General features: G+C 47.9%; 1 protein-coding gene across 1 annotated transcript in view; it reads left to right on the top strand.

Moving 5' to 3' along the window:
• CHAF1A (chromatin assembly factor 1 subunit A) overlaps window positions 1–17,630 on the top strand; it is a 157,977-nt gene that overhangs the window by 9,474 nt on the left and 130,873 nt on the right. The window contains 3 exon segments of the mRNA XM_069964527.1: window positions 13,153–13,194; window positions 14,189–14,402; window positions 14,404–14,860. Of these exon segments, the coding sequence (XP_069820628.1) occupies window positions 13,153–13,194; window positions 14,189–14,402; window positions 14,404–14,860 (713 nt within the window).

The raw sequence follows: 17,630 nt of genomic DNA, 5'->3' as shown, positions 1-17,630 counted from the left end.
CAGCTATCACGGCTGCCGGCTCTGCTGCATCAGCTATCACGGCTGCCGGCTCTGCTGCATCAGCTATCACGGCTGCCGGCTCTGCTGCATCAGCTATTGTCACCCCCCACATCACTGATGTCTGCTCCTCACAGCCCCGTCCCCTCCCCCCACCTGCCAGCCGGCTGGATCGTCACATGTGCTGCACATCCACCCGCCTCCTCCGTCCTCCTCTCCGGGACCTCCTGCTCTGTCTTCTCTCCCTACCCGCCCAGACCTCTGTGCAGCTCCGGCTCCGCTGCATAAATCATTTCCCTGGTAACAGTCTGGCCGAGCCGGACTCTATTATCAGAGAGACACCGACAGCGGGGGTCTGCTACACACAGTAGCCACCCCTGCTGCATACGGAGTGGTTAGATGCCGCTGTCAGTGTGAAAGCTGCATCTACACAAGTGCCGGCTATTTGAAAATGGCGCCGCTGGGAGCTGAGGGAGGGCCGCGCAGCGGAGGTGACCGCAGGGGGCAGGGAGAGGCATACAGAGAACACGGCCGGCGCTCAGATAGCCGCCGGCTGTGTTCTCTGCACTGTACTTTATGCACTGCACTATTATGCAGCGTAACATGAAATATCGATACCAGGAAATCCTGGTATTGAATCGTTTTTTTGCCCGAAATATCGATAGTAGATATTTCGGTGCATCGTGCATCCCTACCCCTTAGCGACCCATGACGTATCTGATACGTCATGGTTCCGCGGGGGTTGTTCAGAGCGGGTTCCCGGCGGGACTCGCTCTGAACGGCGCTGATCCCGGCTGACATGTGCAGCCGGGCAGTGCCTCTATTAGCCGGCGCGGGTCCCGTTGCCGCGCCGGCTAATTAAGCCTCTAAGTGCAGCTGTCAAACCTGACAGCTGCACTTAGAGGCTTCAGACCTCACGTCCCTGGTGTCTAGTGGGACGGATGCAATCGCGCGGGGGTGGGGGGGAGAACTGTTCTTCTGCCCCTGCCAGGCCTCAGCGTCGGAATGACTCTGATCCCAGCTCGGCAATAGATTGCTATGTAATCTATGACCGATCTCACTCAACGATCTGTGCAGTGTATATACACAGCATTGATCTCTATGAGAGATCATTGATGTTTATATACAAGTCCCCCAGGGGGACTTCTAGTTAGGGCTGGGCAATATGGCCAAAAAATCTTTTTTTTTTTTTTTTAATTTTGGACGATTCTCAATTTTAAATTTTTTTTTTTCTTTTTTTTTTTTTTTTCTTTTTTTTTTCTTTTCTTTTCTTTTCTTTTCTTTTCTTTTTTTTTTTTTTTTTTTTTTTGCTTAATAAACAGAACATTTTTCTCCCTGCAGCGTCAGATACTATTTTAATGATGTTTGAGACAACTGTATTGCTTCCCACTGCAACAGTGCTCCCCATGTAGTAGACAAGCCCCCCCCATGTCCCCATATAGTATAGGAGATCTTCTTTGTGCCTCCATCTTGGTAGAGTGTAGTAGTGGAGGTATAGCGGATAAGGGGTGTAGTAGTAGTACAGGTAAAGATGAGGGGTGTTAGTAGTACAGATGAGGAGGATTAGTAGTACAGGTATCGATGTGTGCTGTAGTAGTACAGGTAAAGATGAGGGGTGTAGTAGTAATACAGGTATAGATGAGTGGTGTAGTAGTAATACAGGTATAGATGAGGGGCGACTGGGGGAAAATGAGGGAGCTGCGGGTGACTCTGGCAAACTGGGGGGGACTGAAGCAAACTGAGGTTGACTGAAGGGGGGCTGGGGCAGCTCGGGGTGACTGAAGGGGGGCTGGGGCAGGCAGGGGGTGACACAGGGGGACTGGAGCAGACACCAGGGGACTGGGGCAGCTGGGGGGGGGACACAGGGGCACTGGGGCAGCTGGGGGGGGGCACTGGGGCAGCTGGGGGGGGACACAGGGGCACTGGGGCAGCTGGGGGGACACAGGGGCACTGGGGCAGCTGGGGGGGGGACACAGGGGCACTGGGGCAGCTGGGGGGGGGGACACAGGGGCACTGGGGCAGCTGGGGGGGACGCACAGGGGCACTGGGGCAGCTGGGGGGGACGCACAGGGGCACTGGGGCAGCTGGGGGGGGGACACAGGGGCACTGGGGCAGCTGGGGGGGACGCACAGGGGCACTGGGGCAGCTGGGGGGGGCACAGGGGGCGGGGGACACTGGGGCGGGGGACACAGGGGCACTGGGGCAGCTGGGGGGGGGGACACAGGGGCACTGGGGCAGCTGGGGGGGGGGACACAGGGGGACTGGGGCAGGAGTGCACATTGCCCTCCTCTTTCAGGCACACAAGTTCCCCTTCCGGTCACACATGCAGGTCCCGGTCTCTGGAGGAGGCTGCAGAGACTGTAGTGATAGCATTGCTGCCATTACTGGAGTTGTACAGCGGGATCGGGGATGCAGATTCCGCTGTACAGCTCCAGGACCCGCAGGGCGCTATCACCACTACAGTCTCTGCAGCCTCCTCCAGAGATCGGGACCTGCATGTGTGACCGGAAGGGGAACAGGACGCGATATGTACAGCTGGGGCAGGTCAGTCGTAGCTTAGGCGGACTGCCCGCCCGACCTGCACCTCACCTCACTTCTCACCCTGCACCTCACCTCTGGCCCGACACTCCATGTAGCGGTGCCCGCCCTGTACCTCCTGCCCGACACTCCACGCAGCGCCACCCGCCCTGCACCTCCAGCCGGGCCGGCTGCCCGACATTCCGCGCTGCGCCGCTCACAATGATTTTTTGTGAAAATCGAATTTACGATTTTGACAAAAAATCTAATCGATTCTAACCTTCTGGGTGATTAATCGAATTAATTTGATTAATCGCCCAGCCCTACTTCTAGTTAAAGTAAAAATAAAAGTAAAAATGTTTTTTTATTAATAAAAATCCCCTCCCCTATTAAAAGTCCAAATCACCCCCTTTTCCCATTTTATAAATATAAATAAACAAATAAACATGTTTCGTATCGCCGTGCGTGTTAATCACATTACTGATCTCGCACGGTAAACTGCGTAAGCGCCCAAAAATTCCAAAGTACAAAATTGCGCACTTTTGGTTGCATCAAATCCAGAAAAAATGTAATAAAAAGTGATCAAAAAGTCATATATGCGCAATCAAGGTACCGATAGAAAGAATGCATTATGGCGCAAAAAATGACACCTCACACAGACCCATATACCAAAGGATAAAAGCGCTATAAGCCTGGGAATAGAGCGATTTTAAGGAACATATATCTGTTAACAATGGTTTGAATTTTTTACAAGCCATCAGATAATATAAGTTATACATGTTAAATATCGTTGTAATTGTAACGACTTGAGGAACATGCATAACAAGTCAGTTTTACCATAGGGTGAACGGCGTAAATGCAAAACTCCCCGAAATCAAAACAAATTCCTTTTTTTTTTTTTTCAATTTGACAGCGCAAATGATTTTTTTCTAGTTTCGCAGCATATGTTATGGAAAAATAATGCCTGTCATTGCAAAAGTACAATTGGTTTAGCAAAAAATAAGCGCTCCTATACGTCTCTAGGTGAAAAAATGCAAGCGCTCTGGACTTTTAAACAAAGTGGAAAAAGCAAAAGTGCAAAAACGAAAATTGGCTTTGACCTTAAGGGGTTAAATGATAGTTATACGTTAAAGGCCCTATTGCACCAATCATCTTCTGTTCTTGGCTTATTATCGGCTGTTTCAGCCAATAATTGTTCGGTGTAATAAGACGTGTTAAAAGACCACGATCAGCCACACATGCGCGGAGGCTGCCAATCGCGGTCTTTCAACATGTTGAAACGGCCCGATCATGACATCGACTGCCTGCTGCTCATCGATCCTTGTAATACGACTTCAGTGGGCCACCTGGATGATTTAGTGATAGTCTAGGCAGCTCCCATAAATTTCAGAGTTGCGCAGAAAATATGTTCCCATGGTATAGTAACCTTTTATATATGTGCTGTCTTGGTTCTTTGAGCCTGAGAGAAACTCAGAAGGTAAAGAAATGGGAGGGATACTAACTCTTAAAATTTATATATGAGAAATGTTTCATATGTAGCTACTCTGCCAACATAAGAAATTTTATAATTCGATAAAGCTTGTCTCATCACAGATATATCACAAAACTGGTTAATAATTGGTAGAGGTTTTTACGGTATAGAAAGGGTAATCTGAAGGCTGCAGACAGTATCTTGGTAATCAATTGTGTATTTAAAGTGAAATTGTCACCCCTTAATCTGTTGTGTTCTCCACAACATCCACAAGCTTAGATGCTGCACATTCAACATTCGTCTTTCTACTCTAAAATCACTTTACTTTATCAGTGGATGGGTAGCACCTAGATGGGGCTTCATGGCAGTTAGGTACTTTACCCACCCAACCAACAACAAAGTATATAGACACAACGGTAAGCACACCATGATAAATCTAAAATTCATACTTTATTGAAAATCACAAATACAATAATACAGCAACAATACATGATTAGATCCCCCTAAAAACAATTAAAATCATCCCACATAATTCAAAAGTTGTCAAGAAAATAACCAACAACCTACTCCCTAGCCTGTAAATACAACGCAGCTCTCTGGTATATAACAATATAATGTAACTGGTACTGTGCATGATAGACATTCATCCTGCAGGAGTATAAAGTGAAAGTGCGTATACCAACCAAAAAGAAAAAAGTGTATGTGTGTAATATATATAAGTATTATTATTATAATGAGTATATAGTGCTACAAAAACGTGATGAAGAACAAATGAAAATATAGCTACACTAGCAGGCAAGAACCACAGTATATCAAAGAAGCCAAAGGGACACCAGAGAGCCTCCAGGCTGGGAGACCGAACCCCACCCGTTCCGTCCACTAACTGGACTTTCTCAAGGGTAACACAATGGGGGATAGAACATGCTTACATATCGTAAATTATTAGATAACTAGTGTCACATGTTTACAATTTCAAAGTGCACTGAGGTACTAACCATGTTAGGAAACGTCTCTATGCATGCTGCGTCAGGCAATATGGCCGCGAAGGCGTGCGCAAAGCAATGCTGCACATGCGCAAGAAATTGGAAATGATGTCAGTCGAGAGCGAGGTTTGAGTGTCGTGTGTTCCCCGCTTGTATCTAGTCACTGCGCTCTGCCTGTCAGCACGCTCGGCGGGAAGATTGACAGGCAGAGAGGCCAGTAACGGACCTCTCTGCCTGTCAATCATCCCCTCTGAGCGCGCTGACAGGCAGAGAGCAGTGACTAGATACGAGCGGGGAGCCGCCCACCATGATTACTTCCCCGCTCGTATCTAGTCACGAGCCGGTAAATGAAAGTCATTTTCTCCCTTCTAAAGCACCTGCCGCGACCGGTACGTGCCGGGGCCACTCCAGGTGCTTTATGCAATGCTTAAGGGAACCATATCAGCCCAAACGTGCTGATTGGTTCCCTTTAAGTTAAATAGAGTAAAAAAAAATCGGTAGTGATTGGTTTTCTTTAAGCGTATATTCTGGACATTTCATATCTTAAAAACGATTTCTTGCTGGTCTCTTCCCTCAAAAATGCATGTTATTAGACACTGCCGTAGGGGTCGGGCTTAACTCTCCTTGTGCCCCATACCTCTGCCCACATTGACGCCGTAAGCCTGGCCCCTCCGTGATGTCATTACCATCTAGACCCCATCTCCTCTGCAGTCATTAGGATGGGCTGACCTAGAGGGGGTGGGGCCTAGGCCTCTAGGTCGGCCCATTCCAATGGCTGCGTATGGGTGGGACTTAAAGGGAATCTCTCGGCACCTGAGCTAGACCCCAGTTGTTGACAGTGTAGACTAGGTGTGTGTATGTTACCTGTCTTAAAGCCATGATTGTTTATCAGGTATAAACAATATATACCTTCCAGTTAGGGCTGGGTGGTAAACTGTGAAAATACCGATATAGTCTCTGGCGTCGGTTAACTGACCTCAACTTTAACAGGACGGTATCTGCAGTATTTTTCCTCTACTGGTGGCCGCATCCACTGCACCCTCATTACAGCACCCTGGGTTCGCTGCTCCTAACATGCCTGACCTGTTAATTCTGCCGCCCGGGCGAGAGAGTTGATCCTCCTGATCACCCTTAGATCCCGGCCTGGGATCCCCCAGAGATTGTGCTGGGGGCTGACTGAGAAGGCTGGTGATCAGACTCGGCGTGCAGCGCTGGTGCCGGTACTGCTCTCTACTCCTAGCTGGTGGCTATGTTATGAGGCGCACGCTCTGCCCCATGTGCGACGCTCGGCCCGGGACACTAGCAGCAGAGAACATCACACTTGTCTCCCGCACCACGTGCTGTGCAAACACTAAGTGATGGGAGACAAGTTTTTCTGTGCAGGGAGAGCGGTGCCTGGGGGAGTGAAGAACCGGTGACAACCCAACACGTCCCACCTGCACTGCAGCCACTGTATTAGTGGGAGGGGGCCCAGAGCAGGACAAGGTGGGGTGCGGTGTGAGAGGTGTAGGCTGCATCCAGCTCCCCTCCAGTGTGTGTTTTAGCGCTGGTGCCGGGACTGCTCACTCCTAGTTGGCGGCAGCGTTATGAGGTGCACCCTCTGCCCAGGAGATAACAAGACTGTGTGGAGAAGACCTCACAGGTAATGTATGAAGCTGCTTGTGAAATCGTCGGTCACCCGCCACGCACCGCTATTCAACCGTAGCGATGCGCGGTGGGGGAATGATGATTTTAGGATTGGCCCTAAATGAACAATCAGCCGATGACACGATCATCGGGTGATCGTTCTCTCTATTTCACAGAACGATAATCGGCCAAATTGGGCCGATCCGGCCGATTATAGTTACTGTGGAATAGGGCCCATAGGCCTAACTGAGACATGGCTGTCCCCTACTGACACTGCTTCCCCTGCTGCACTTTACTATGGTGGGCTCCACTTTTCTCACACCCCTCGCCCTGGCAACAAATGTGGTGGGGTTGGCCTGCTGCTAATGGACAAGTGCTTCTTTATCCCAACCCCTCCTCTCCCTTCCCTCACCTTGGAAGTACACTTCATCCATATCTATTCCCCCTCTAACCTCCAAGTGGCTTTCATCTCTTGACCACCAGGCTCCACAACCACGTTCCCTGACCAATTCAACACTTGGCTATTGCACTTCCTCTCAACAGCTATTCCCACCATCAACATCCCCATCGACACAACCAAAACAGCTGCCTCTAAACTCCTATCAATAGTAAATTCGATTTTCACAAAGAATCATTCCAGCAGGGCGGTGAGGTGTCGGGCAGTCCTGTTGCTTAACAGCCTCCAGCCGCTTAAAAGAGCCGTGAGTGACTGACCTGCCCCCGCTCCTTACACACCGCGTCCTGCTCCCCTCTCTTGGCCACACATGCAGGTCCCCGGTCTCTGGAGAACGCTGCAGGGACTGTACAATAGGGTGATAGCGCCACTGCGGGTCCTGGAGCTGTGCAGCGGGATCCCTGATCCCCCTGTACGACTCCAGTAATGGCAGCGGAGCTATGACCCTATTGTACAGTCCCTGCAGCCTACTCCAGAGAGCAGGGACCTGCATGTGTGCTAGGGTGAGGAGAGGAGGAGGGCGATTTGCACTCCTGCCTCAGTTTCCCCCAGTCACTCCCACTATACTACTACCACACCCCTCATCCTATATCTGTACTACTACCACACCCCTTATCCACTGCTCCACCCTACCTAGATGGAGGCACAAAGAAGATCTCCTTTACTATATAGGGCACAGAGTACATAGGGCACATATTTGGGAAAACTACTTATATGGGGCACACAATGGGCTTGTCTACTATAGGGGGAGCACTGTTACAGTGGGAAGCAATACAGTTGTCTCAGACGTCATTTAAATAGTATCTGATGCTGCAGTAAGAAAATTGTTCTGTTTAGCAAAAAGAAAAAAATTGGAGATTTAAATCGAGAATCGTCCAAATTTTTTTAAAAAAAATCAAGGTTTTATTTTTGGCCTTATCGCCCAGCCCTAGGTCACACACTGGACCTTATCTTTTCCTGCCTATGCCTTATATCTGACCTCACCAGCACTTGGTCAGCCCTCTCCAGGATCTCCTCCAACTGCACTTTTCGTGTCTCCCACCTCCTCTTCTTGTCCCCTCACTGCTGGTGTCCACCAAGGCTCTGTACTCGGGCCTCTTCTCTTCTCCATCTATACTTCTGGCCTGGGACACGTCATAGAATCCCATGGCTTCAAGTACTACATCTACGCCAATGACTCTCGATCTACCTCTCCAGTCCGGATGTCACCTCTTTGCTATGCAGGATTCCAGAGTTTCTATTAGCTTTATCTTCCTTCCTCCTCTTCCTCCCGCTTTCTAAAACTCAACATGGACTAAACAGAACTAATCATCTTTTCCCCATCTTTTCCCCCAATGGCTGCACTCTGTCCCCTGTCCTCTAGGTCCGCTGCGTTGGGGTCACCTTTGACTTCTGATGACTTAGACATCAGAAAATTGTCTTGTAAGGCTGCCTTCCGAATAGCCATCACCAAGAAGGCCATAACAGAATGTTACGTCATCCATGGTCTAAAACTAAGAGCTCACTCTACCAGAGCTGTCGTCGTAGTCCTGGGTTAAGAGGCTAATGCTACTATCAAGCAGATACAGAGCTGCTACCTGGTCCTCAGCACATACCTTCACCAAGTACTATTGTCTGGATAACCTGAAGGATATTTCCTTTAGAGAAAAGTTCTCCAAGCTGTGGTCCTGCCCTATGTGGTAATTTGGTACTTCTCCTGTAGTGATGTCATGGCAGATTGCAAGGGAAAATAGAAATAATTCTTACTGGTAATTTGGTTTCAAGGAATCCTCCATGACAGCACAGATTTACCCCTTTTTTTACTTTTTTCTTTTTATATGTCTTATGGTCCTTTTATAATACGCTGCTGGTTATTGTGGGGAGGGGCCTTTTAACCTATGTTGTTTTCTGTTCATGTAGGCGGGGCATCCTTCGAAGGTGCTGTCATGAAGGTTTCCTAGAAACAATTACTGGTACAAACAAATTATATTTTTTGGAGGTTGGGTATAGATCCTTGTTAACCTCTAGGTGACCCTGTATGGGTGCACCATTTGTTTAAGGGTGTATGTAACAGACTGAGGACTGAGCTGGGAGGCACTGCTAAGAGCTGGCAAGGAGTGATAGTGTTAAGGCGAGATTTGCTTTTTATCTGCCTTATTCCCAAGTGACTATCCCTGTCCAAATTAAGTAAGCTGAGTGCTAACGACGAGGACATGACACTAGGCAAAAAGACAGTATAACATCCTCTCTCAGCTGAGTTTAGGAGAGCACACTCGACGCTTTATTTGGTTTCACATGAAATATATAAACTTTTAATACAGGCGGGTTTTCAAGTCACAAGACACATACATGTCACACTCTGATAGGTCAATCCATAGATGGTTAGCAGTTTCCTGTCCTGCGCAGTCAGGCTGGCACAACGTGTTTACCATAAGTTGTTTATATAAAAGTGTCTCGTTCTTGTGTCTGTTGTGGCTGCGATGTAGGTTCATGGTGCTGTGCTCATTGGCCTGCTGCCAGCATTCCCTCCTTCTAGAAGCAGTTACAAGGCTGAAGCCATTTTAAGGTTTACAATTTTTTTTTTTTTACCCAAAATAACCCCTTAATGGCCACCTTCACAATAGTCCATGTCGGCTATTTAACCATTTAGTTACTGCTGCATTTAAATGGCTCTGGCGTCAGTGGTGCAGTTGGTCATCAGCCACCCCACCAACACGGGGGTACGGCACCCTGATCTGTATAGCAGTGATTTATGGTGATGGGATTAAAAGTGCCGGGCAGCACTTGGAACAAGTGATCAGCAGTATGTAGTATAAACAGCTGTTCGCTTGTACCAGGACCACACAGGGTAGTCCCCAATCATTGCCCCATGCTGGTGGCTAAGAGAATGGGGCTTTCATTATTTTATCTAAGATGGCGGTGCCAATCTTGGATCTGATGGCCGCCCGGGGTGGGTTAGTTTTTTGGCCACTAGAAGGTTATTCTGGGGGGTGGGGCCATTTAATCTCCCCTCACCATGTGGGGAGATGAAAGTGTACAGCGGCATTGGCACTGCCGTTAACAGCGCTCGCCAGTGCGGGAATCGGCTGGGATGGACCCCCCCACACTGCCCTGACCCCGAAACTTACTGCTAGTCCCCACAGGAGACTATAAGAAATCATTTGATTCCCTATACTGATCGTAGTCTTCATAACAAAGCTATGATTGGTATTATCTGTGACCGACAAGAGAAGCCTTTATTTGTTGATCACTCCCCAAAGCCCAAACAAAGACGTGTGGGGCTTGCGGCCTACAGATGAAGTGATCAGGCTTCAAATGGCACCCTGTGATTACGCGCATTACGTAGACACAGGAACCACCCAAAAGTTAAAATATTGCATTCTTTTTCCAATTTCATCTATTTTCATAAATTATATTTTAGGGGTTGCATCATACATGTTATGGTAGAAGGGCGCCATTCCAAGTACACTTGTTCCTGAAAAAAAACAAGCCCTGTAGATAGAAAAATTAAAGTTCTAGAGCTCTTAAAAGGGGAGCAGGAAAAAAAAAACGCAAAAATGAAAATTGGCACTGTCATTTTTAGGGGTTAAAAGTGCACCAAACACAACCCCCCCCCCCCCCCCCAGCTGCCCCAATAATACTAATGCATTACATTCCCTATATACAATAAACCGTTAAACCTCTCAAAAACACAATACGTATACATGTTTGGTATCACCGCATCCGTAACGACAAAATCTATAAAACTATATCGCATGAAATATGCTGTAAAAGAAAAAAAGCACCAGAGTTGTTTTGTTTTATGAATCCACTTTAGAAAATACTGTGTCATAAGAGATCAAAATGTCATATATGTTATACGTGGTATCAATAAAAACTACACATCTTCCCGTAAAACATGAGCCCAAAACTAGCTGTCGTGCAAAAGGTAAGATTGCTATGGATCTTGCAATGTGGCAGGTTTTGTGGGTTTGTGTTGTGAAGATAGTTTCTATTGTGGTAATAGGGAAAAAATTATACACATTTGACCCAGAAATACATTTATGATGTTACTTTTACTGTACACTGGATAGTGACCACTGATGAGGCTTTTTACGGCGGTCACTAATAGATCTGCTGATATGAGCTTTTTACGGTGATGGCTCAGAATAGTGCAGTGGCACCACTAAAGCCTGCAGCACCCTCCTCTCAGCTACTAGAGGTAGCTGAGGGGTTGGGGCAGAGTGTGGGATCCATCCCGGGCCGATCACCGTTAACAGTAATATGGCGGCCGCTGGTAATGGGCATTGCTGGTGCTGCTGCTTGCTTTCATCTCCTCTCACCCTGAATCCACTTTTTTTGAGAATGTAGTGGGCAGTTGGTAAGAATACTGTAGATTCTTACATTTTGTTCAGAAATATAGTTTCCAGTTATCGAGGAGTTTTTACATCCTTAGTGGTATTCCCATCTCAAAGCTTTAGCTGTCAGGTATGATGTGAATTGTAGTGTTGCAACATGTTGAGGGCTGCAGTTTGACACCCCTGCTTTAGAGTATGTGCTCACTGAGGAAAATACGGGAAGGACTTGCGGCGGATTCCGCTGCACCCTCCCGCTTAACTCTCTGCCTGTACCGTAGACTCCAATTCTATGGTCAGGCAGTTTCTGCTGTCTGCTTAAAGGACAACTCCCACGAAATTTTTTTTAGCTTATTTAACACACATTACAAAGTTATATAACTTTGTAATGTGGTTAAATACCCGGTCTGGCCCCCGCCCGGAAGTTAAAGAATATATACATTACCTATTACGATCGTCACGGTCCTCTTCTCCCAGGCGGCATCTGGTGACGACAACGTCAGAGCCGGGGGGCGGTCCGGGTCTTCTTCCTCCTCGGCGTCTTCATAGAGAGTGAATGGGACGGAAAAGGCTGCTGGTGCACATGCGCACCAGCAGCCTTTTCATTGGCTGGAGCGCATCACATGGCTTCCAGCTTCGTCAGCCCTGATTGGCTAAGGTTGCTGGAAGCCATGTGATGCGCTCCAGCCAATGAAAAGGCTGCCGGTGCGCAAGCGCACTGGCAGCCTTTTCCATCCCCAGGACCCGGAAATCAGAGACATCGCTGGACGGCGGTGACGGTGAGGCGGACGGCGGGCGAATGGAGTGGCGATCGTCACCGGAGGGATGGTGAGTATGGTGTCTGTGTGTGTGTCTGTGTTTTTTTTTGTTTTTTTTTGGGGGGGGGGGGGGGGGGGGGGTCCCGCGGGAGTTGTCCTTTAAAGAATGAACGGGTTAATTCTTAGGGTCGACAGCGGAATCTGCCTGACCATAGAATGGAGTCTATGGCACAGGCTGAGAGTGAAGCGGGGACAAGCTTTGGGATCTGCCACAAGTCCTTCGTATGTTTGCCCCAGTGTGCACATACCCTTACATGGCAAAAAATGCAGTCTTCCATGGTGTTTTACTAGAAAAAATGTCACTTGTATAGCCACTGTAAATATATGAAAACTTTTAGCTTATATTCCATAAATATAGAATGTACATAAGTGAATTATAGGAAAGGTTAATGATAAGCTAGTAAGAGAAAAGTAGCTTTTTCTATATAAAATGCATTGTGAAACAACAAAAAATGGTTGGATTTAATTGAATAAAGAAACTCTGTATTTTTAGGGGGGCATAAATGGGGCTTCTTGATACCATTTAATTCCATGTTTTGTATCTGAGGTGATGAATTAAAATAAAATAAATTTCAACAGATGTGGCAATACTAATTGTTGTTTAAAAATAGGAAAATGCCACCCACCGGGTAACAGATGGTGATCAGAAGCAGTACAGGATCTGCATTTACCAACGACCGGAACTAGACATCTAGTGGGTTAAAACCGCAGCCTACTTTTGTGTGTATTGAGCAGACACCGCTCTAGTGCGTGCTCCATACCAACCCCACCCGACATTTGACTTCCATATGTCAAATGTTGGGAATGAATTAACTGCGTGTAAAGTCATTCCCTATTGAAAGGTTTTTTTTATTTATTTATACATTTTTAAATTAAATCAGGGACATTTAGGCTGATTTATAGAGAAAAAATAGAATGTCTGACACTTCACGTATTATGAAAGTGTTCTAATATTTTACTATTGTTTTTGCAGTTAAATCTTCATCTACAAACTCTTCTAAGAAGATGGTACAAGGTATTTTAAGATTTCGTATTTCGGGATTGATGGTGGTTCGGGATTTATAGTGGATGAATTCACAGGTGGCAGGTTTTGCTGCAAATTTTTTCAAATGTAAAAAGTATGATGCAGGATTTTTCTGCTTGAAGGGTAAATTCACACGGGCGGATTTAACACCAAATTTGCAGCTTAATCACTGCGGATACTGCCCCTGTGAATTCCAGTGTGATTACATACTCGCAGCGGGACTGTCATGCTGCCAGTATGTAAGTCCAGGCCCCATTAACCCCCGCCGCCTGGGATTATACATTACCGGCAGCACGAGACGGCCGCATCTGAGGCTTCCGGAGGTCCCGCACAGCCAATCAGTGACTGTGGCGGGGCCGTGCACTGATTGGCTGCACAAGACCTCCGGGAGCCTCAGATGCGGCCGCATCGTGCTGCCGCTAATGTATCATCCCGGGCGGCAGGGGTTAATGGGGCCCATACTGGCAGCATGATGACAATCCCTCTGCGAGTATGTAATCACTTTGGAAGTCACAGGGGCGGTATCCGCAGCGGATTTAGCTGTGAGTTCGCAGTGTTAAATCCGCTGCGGATCCGCCCGCGTGAATTTACCCTTAAAGTGATGTGCAGATCTGCAGCATACCAATTAATGTTGCTGTTTTTCTTTTTAATTTTATTTTTTTTATATATTTTAATTTTTAATATCTGCAGAGCAGGTGTTTACCGTGTGTACACTGTTAGGAGTATATACGGTAGGCCCTTGCACCTGTGGGTTGCTGTTGCACCTTTTGTTTTTTGTCTGTACTTAAGCCACAAGCAGCGTGCAACCTGCAGTGTGAACAGTCATAGATGTGCGACCAAAATTTCCTTTTTTTTTCTTTTTTTCACAGCAGATTTTACCCCTTCATTGTATACTCTTTTAAATTTTAAGATAACATCAAGAAACTTAGATAACATCAAGAAACTTATTTGACTATTTCTTAAATGGTTTCATTTACTTTTTCAGCCCGGTTACCTTTCAAACGTCTGAATCCTGTGCCCAAAGATGGAATTTCACAGGAAAAAAAAATGAAAATGCCCCATCTTAATACAATATGTCCACTTGATATTTCTCTTGAGGATATGGAGAATGGCTCTGAATCTGCAGAATTAGTTCCTTTGTTCCCTAAAGCAGTTAATGGTGTGGGACCATTGGACAATTACATTAAAAAAACTAAAAAAAACTTTCCTCGAAAATCCTATCACTATTGACTTAACAGAAGATTCAAATGGTGGAGTTGTAGACCAGGTCTCATCAAATGGAATTGTTCAGTCCTTACCAACAGGAACGCTTCCAATTTGTGGCTCACTCAGTTCTCTGGCAATAATGCAAAACATCAAATGTTATAAAAGTTCAAGTGTAAATAGTACTGAACAAAGTTGCGCAGAGTCACAGATAATTAATCTACATAGATTATCCCCACACTCTATGGAGGTTCCTTCAGGAACAGCACATGAAAGTACTGCATTACCAACCTCCCCAGCAAAAGCAGTTACTGAAGACCAAGACCTCTCTGCAGAAGATAGTCCCACTCGGGTTTCCTCTACTAGCTCTCCAGTTTCAGTCAGTTCACCTGAAGGTCCATCTACTAATGAAAGAGATGCAAGCAACAGTGTATCTCCAACAGTTCTTAATAAGGTATGTTAAAATGACGCTTGTGTTGCATGCCTTGGAATGTTTTGTGCAACTATCATTAAAGGGGTACTCCGGCTCTGGTTAAAAAAAACAAACAAAAAAAAACACCACCAATCATAAACATAGTTTTCAAATTTACCATCCCTCTTGAGTCTCTGTTTGAATTTCCCGCTGCTTGCAGGTCCCTGAAGTTCCAGTTGTGGCCTTCATTTTTTCTTAAAGAGGTATTCCAGGGAAAATCAATAATTTAGCAAAGGAAAGGGTTAACCAAGGTTAACACTTTCCTAATATACTTACCTGTTGTTTTTTGGCCCCCCAAGGAGATCTCCGGTCCGGTCACGTGATCTTGTGGCTCGGATCCTCTTCTCCTTCCGGTTCGGTGACGTCACCCAGCCGGCGTCGCTCTCCTCTCATTAGCAGCAGAGCACTGAACCCTGACTGGCTTGGTAGCGTGTAGCCAATCAGGGTTCAGTGCTCTGCATCCCCACACGCTTCAGAGTGGGGGTCCCCTGAGGCTGCAGTAATTTATCAGGGGTCGTCGGGCTCAGTGCCGGTCACCAGTTACATGGGCCGGCACTGCACTACAGCAGGTGAATGCGGGGTTTGGCGTCAATCATCACTCCGCAGAAACCCCCCCCCCCCCCCCACCACCACCACCACCTTGTCAGCGATGCCGACCGAGTCCCGGGAGGGGATGCGGCGGGCGGCATTACTTCATTCATAGCTACCAGACACCCGGCTGCCCGCCGCATCCCTTCCCCCCAGGGACTCGGGGTCGGCATCGGTGGGGAAGTAATGTGTATCGGCTGCTGATCCCCCCCCCCCCCCGGCCCCCCTCCCTGTGTCCCTGTCAGAGATCGCTCACCCCCACCCCCGGAGCGTGTGCTGCTTGCCCCGATCTCTGCACTGTTCTGAAGCACCTGTACTCAGCTGACAGGCGCTGTGTACGGAGCAAGAAATCTCTCCTGCCTCACTCACACAGCGCCTGTCAGCACGCTCCGGGGGTGAGCGATCTCTGACAGGGACACAGGGAGGGGGGGGCAGGGGGGATCAGCAGCAAATGCATATTACTTTGCAGGACTTCAACCCCCCCTCCCCCCTCCCTGTGTCCCTGTCAGATCGCTCACCCCCACCCCCAGAGCGTGCTGCTGGCCCCGATCTCGGCACTGGTCTCAGGCACCTGTACTCAGCTGACAGGCGCTGTGTGAGTGAGGCAGGAGAGATTTCTTGCTCCGTACACAGCGCCTGTCAGCTGAGTACAGGTGCTTCAGACCAGTGCAGAGATCGGGGCCAGCAGCACGCTCCGGGGGTGGGGGTGAGCGATCTCTGACAGGGACACAGGGAGGGGGGGCCGGGGGGGATCAGCAGCCGATACACATTACTTCCCCACCGATGCCGTCCCTGGGGGGAAGGGATGCGGTCGGCATCGCTGACAAGGGGGGGGGGGGGGGGGGGGGTTCTGCGGAGTGATGATTGACGCCAGACCCCGCATTCACCTGCTGTAGTGCAGTGCCGGCCCATGTAACTGGTGACCGTCACTGAGCCCGACGACCCCTGATAAATTACTGCAGCCTCAGGGGACCCCCACTCTGAAGCGTGTGGGGATGCAGAGCACTGAACCCTGATTGGCTGCACGCTACCAAGCCTGTCAGGGTTCAGTGCTCTGCTGCTAATGAGACGGAGAGCGACGCCGGCTGGGTGACGTCACCGAACCGGAAGGAGAAGAGGATCCGAGCCACAAGCTGCAAGATCACGTGACCGGACCGGAGATCTCCTTGGGGGGCCAAAAAACAACAGGTAAGTATATTAGGAAAGTGTTAACCTTGGTTAACCCTTTCCTTTGCTAAATTATTGATTTTCCCTGGAATACCCCTTTAACTTCCTTTTTTGGGCTTTCCCATGATGCATGTTGTCTCCTGTGATGTCTAACTGACTCTGTAAAACTGTTAGATTGCTTACTACTTGTTTAGCCAATCAGAGCTGAGCAACCTGAGTCATCTGACAAAGGGAGGCTGGCCTAACAGGGCTTAGACCCGCCTCTCTCTGTCATTGTCACAAAATGGCTTTCCCTGAGCTGCCTGGGGTCAACAGTCATTAGGTAAGAATGAGTTTACTTCACTTCCTGGTTGGGGGGGGGGGGGGTAGGGAAGGGGGGCAGATAGGTGATTGACGCATACTACTAAGTTATATATTTTTTTATTTTTCAATTACTGGGAAAACTTTTTGCTGGTGCACCCCTTTAACGTCAAACTAAAATTGATGCCTAAAACGCATTACAAGCAGGGCTGTGGAGTTGGTAAGCGCCAGCTCCTGCTCCAACTTCGAATCCTGAATTTTATCAGTGCCGACTCCTGCTCCTTCATAAAAGGCAAGTCATATACCAGGGGAGTTATTTATCACACAGGCTCAGCAGCTTCTCCCTAATGTATTACATGATCCTGGGGCGACTTCTGAGGAATTAAGGAAAGCTATAAAGCAGATTCTCCTGTGTGTGTGCAGTGGATGCAGCAAGTCTCCAGCCTCCATGTCCTGAACTACTCACAACTAGACTAGATGGAGCAGGTGGTCTTTTCCTGCTGACAATCTTCTATGTTTCTAAGTAAATATTCACCATACACACAAACATTGCTAACAATTCCAGATACCTGTAATATAGAGGTGAGCCATTGTGATATAGAGGAGGTCACAGTTATATACAGAGGTCACTGTGGGTGTGGGGGCACACCATAGCGCGAGCACACACACAGCTGCAGCCATAGAACACTGAAGAAAA

The sequence above is a fragment of the Dendropsophus ebraccatus genome, chromosome 3 (assembly GCF_027789765.1).
Source record: "Dendropsophus ebraccatus isolate aDenEbr1 chromosome 3, aDenEbr1.pat, whole genome shotgun sequence".
In the NCBI taxonomy this organism is placed as follows: Eukaryota; Metazoa; Chordata; class Amphibia; order Anura; family Hylidae; genus Dendropsophus; species Dendropsophus ebraccatus.
This window is presented reverse-complemented; position numbering and strand designations above follow the sequence as displayed.